Raw genomic sequence first — 3879 nt, forward strand, 5'->3', positions numbered from 1 at the left:
CAAACCGGCTTAGAATTAATTAACCACTAGCTTGAGTTCAGAAATTTGACTTCTGATTATACATACGATTTGCTGGTAGTTAGGCGGGTCACGTTAATACCTACTCGGGGACGATATCGAAATGAAGACAAGTTGGGATTTATGACTAGATCAGAATAGAAAAACTCGAAAGAAAGAGAAAGTCAACCTAGGGGGTGACAGCATCGGCGTCGGCGCTCGTGTCCAAATACACTACACCATGTTTCCTCATCATGAACAAGGCCGCATTTCGATCTAGGTTTCGCCCCGCCACCCTTTGACTTTCGAACCTCTGTTCTCCCTGTCAACGGAGCCGCGCTTCTGGGCACGTATAAGTTCTCGAGCCCTCCCAGTTCGGGACTTGCATTGCTTAGACGGGAGCGGGGAGATCGATCGATGGGCCACTCGATCACCGACGAAGCTGGCGGAAGATCGAAATACTCATTGAAATCTCGGGGGGTCATCGAGAACCCCAATTCCGACGGCCGCAACGTCGAATGGCCGCCTCGCAAGAGCTTGCCGGCGGAGATCGCTCAGACGGCGAAGGAAATCTTTTTTCCCGACGATCCCTTGCGACCCTGCAAAGGCCAGCCGAGGTCGAAGCAACTCTTGCTTTTCCTCCGGTACTTGTTTCCCATTTTCGAGTGGTCGAGAGGCTACAACTTAACCAAGTTCAAGGGAGATGCGATCGCCGGATTGACCATTGCGAGCCTCTGCATACCTCAGGTATACACGCTATATATGTGCAAAGTGATCTTATAAAGCTGATTGAGGTTAATTATTTGGATTGGTGCAGGACATTGCTTATGCTAAACTTGCAAACTTGGAGCCACAATATGCATTGTGTAAGTCCACAGCGTTACTTAATACTACGATCGATGGAACCTCGTAAAACTTGTCAAACAAGAGTGTGCACTTTGTATTTAATGAAAATGATTTGTACAAAATGTAATTTTCAGACGCCAGCTTCGTAGCACCTTTGGTCTATGCTTTCATGGGCAGTTCGAGGGACATCGCGATAGGGCCAGTGGCGGTCGTTTCCATCCTTCTCGGTAACCTCCTTCAGGACGAGGTGGATCCAATAGAGAGCAAGGCAGAGTACCTACGCCTGGCCTTCACAGCGACCTTCTTCGCCGGCGTCTTTCAGGCAGCTCTTGGATTCTTCAGGTGATCTCATCTATATGATTTATAGTATTAATGACACTATTTATACTCGCATTCATGCATGTCACAGATTGGGCTTCATCATCGACTTCCTGTCTCACGCTGCCATCATCGGATTCATGGGCGGCGCAGCTATCACCATCGGCCTTCAGCAGCTGAAAGGATTCCTTGGCATCAGGAATTTTACCAAGGACACCGACATCGTCTCCGTCATGAGATCTGTTTGGCGTCCAGTTCATCACGGGGTAATTAAGATTCAAATTATCTTGCACCTTGTCGATTAAGAGCTTACTAATTCATTCATTCATCGTATCGCGCGTACGGCAGTGGAACTGGCAAACGATCATGATAGCTACGTCTTGTTTAATCTTCCTTCTAATCGCCAAGTACATCGTAAGTGGTACCTCGATCGATCTCCTCGCAACTGAAATAAAGATTAATTAAGGCCATTTAAGTAATTTGCACCATACACAGGCAAAGAAGAACAAGAAGCTTTTCTGGGTTTCTGCAATCGCGCCACTCATATCCGTGATCGTTTCGACCTTTTTCGTGTATATAACTCGTGCAGACAAGAAAGGCGTGGCAATTGTGAGTCATATATCGATATACGCATGCATCGAAAGTTGATTACATGATCGATACATAAGTTTTTGTCATGCATCAACAGGTGAATCATATTAAAAAAGGACTCAACCCTTCGTCTGCAAGTCAGATCTACTTCAGCGGTCTGCACCTCAAGCAAGGACTTAGAATTGGAGCAATAACTGGAATGGTAGCCCTCACGGTATATATTATAGATTTCTTCATCTCTAAAGTATATATATATATATAAATTATGCAGTATATATGTAGTAATGTACAGCTAGCACAAATCATTCAATATTTAGGAAGGAGTAGCCATCGGGAGAACCTTTGCTGCTATGAAAGACTATCAACTGGATGGAAACAAGGAAATGCTCGCGATAGGAACCATGAATGTGATCGGTTCGTTGACTTCCTGCTATGTCGCAACAGGTAAAAGCGCACACACACACATAGCTGCTCGATCGTAGCTAGCTAGCCATGTTACTTAATGTTTAATTAATTCTTTACATGAAATTGCAGGTTCCTTCTCTCGCTCGGCAGTCAACTACATGGCTGGTTGCTGCACCCCTGTCTCCAACATAGTTATGTCAATGGTGGTGATGCTAACCTTGCTGGTGATCACTCCCCTATTCAAGTACACCCCGAACGCAGTACTGGCAGCCATCATCATCTCGGCAGTGCTCTATCTGATCGACTTTGAAGCAGCCTATAGTATTTGGAAGGTCGACAAATTTGACTTCGTTGCGTGCATGGGAGCTTTCTTGGGCGTTATCTTCATATCCATCGAAATTGGCCTCCTAATTGCTGTGAGCCATCCTTTCCTCACAAGAATCCCCTCTCAACTATCCTTCTCGTAGTAAATACTCATGAAGTTAATTGTTTGTCTTTAATAATTCAGGTCTGCATCTCATTCACTAAGATACTTCTGCATGTGACGAGACTGAAGACGGCTAAACTTGGGAAACTTCCAGGGACCGCGATATACAGAAATGTGGAACAATATGCAGAAACAATCAAAATCCCTGGAGTTCTGATCGTCAGAGTTGATGCGGCTATCTATTTCACCAATGCCAATTATGCAAGAGAGAGGTGCATGCCTCCCTTCGTTCATACTTTTAAACCTCAATCTTAATTGTATGTTTGCTCCATCTTTTGACTGTCTTAGTTTTAACCCACTCTTCAGGATTCTGAGGTGGTTAAGGGATGAACAAGAACACGCAAAGGAGAATAAAGAGACAGAAATCAAGTTCTTGATTGTAGTCCTGTCGCGTAAGAATATATATATAGATTCATTAATTGCTGATCTATTCGTTTATATTCTCATAAGATCTTACCTGTTTTCACTAAATCCTCTATGTAGCGGTGTCTGACATCGACACAAGTGGTATTCATGCTCTTGAAGAACTACTTGTTAGCCTGAAAAAACATGATATTCAGGTCAGTAATGGGCTGTATATTATTAAATACATGCAAAGTATGGCTCAGAATTAATGCATGCATGTCTTCAACTTTCTCAGCTGCTTCTCTCAAATCCTGGGGTGGAAGTGATCCACAAGTTGCAGTCATCGGAGTTCATTGAGCACATAGGCCGTGATAGAATCTTCCTCACTGTTGAAGATGCAGTCAAGGCTTGTGCTCCACAAGCGAGTGAGAATGTATGAGGTATTCATATCTATATATGAATCTAAGTATACAAAATCTGTGTGATCAAGGTGTTGTAAGGTTGTATTTGTCAACTTTGTGTGCATTTGCGGGTGAAGCGTGTGCATGGCGTGTTCTAGCAAGCTAGTCATTTATCTAAATTTCATGTGTTTTCATACACGTGTGTGGAAACCTTTCGAGATTCATTTGTGTTGGAATTAATACACTCGTTGAGAATCTAAAAGAGAATGATAATTCTCAAGAAAATAAACAGCTCTACAATTGTCAAGGACATACTATATTCGAGAAAATTAGTATTATAAGTCAAATATGACTATTTACAAGAATATTATCATGAATAGCTTTTAGGATTTAATTAATGTAATGGAATCATGTGATTTCTAACTCTCATTTGATATAGAAAAATAGATCTGTTACCTTAATAATCCTTTTATTATTGGCTCGGGAGGT

General features: G+C 42.7%; 1 protein-coding gene across 1 annotated transcript; it reads left to right on the forward strand.

The window, feature by feature from the left end:
* Positions 1-977: 977 nt before the first annotated feature.
* Positions 978-3428, forward strand: LOC122038771 (sulfate transporter 1.3-like). Its single transcript, XM_042598701.1, has 11 exons — positions 978-1185; positions 1253-1427; positions 1510-1575; positions 1657-1770; positions 1850-1966; positions 2070-2196; positions 2287-2573; positions 2666-2856; positions 2951-3036; positions 3128-3204; positions 3285-3428. Exons 1-11 carry the CDS (start codon positions 1013-1015, stop codon positions 3426-3428), a joined length of 1557 nt encoding a protein of 518 aa, XP_042454635.1. The 5' UTR covers positions 978-1012.
* Positions 3429-3879: the final 451 nt, after the last annotated feature.

The sequence above is a fragment of the Zingiber officinale genome, chromosome 1A, assembly GCF_018446385.1.
Source record: "Zingiber officinale cultivar Zhangliang chromosome 1A, Zo_v1.1, whole genome shotgun sequence".
Classification (NCBI taxonomy): Eukaryota; Viridiplantae; Streptophyta; class Magnoliopsida; order Zingiberales; family Zingiberaceae; genus Zingiber; species Zingiber officinale.

Excerpts from the sequence above, each read along its gene's own strand:
- LOC122038771 (XM_042598701.1), top strand. The coding sequence starts at position 1,013 with ATGGGCAGTTCGAGGGACATCGCGATAGGGCCAGTGGCGGTCGTTTCC. Across the intron at positions 1,967-2,069 it reads CTGGAATGGTAGCCCTCACG|GAAGGAGTAGCCATCGGGAG; the intron begins GTATATATTATA and ends TTCAATATTTAG. Across the intron at positions 3,205-3,284 it reads TGAAAAAACATGATATTCAG|CTGCTTCTCTCAAATCCTGG; the intron begins GTCAGTAATGGG and ends CAACTTTCTCAG.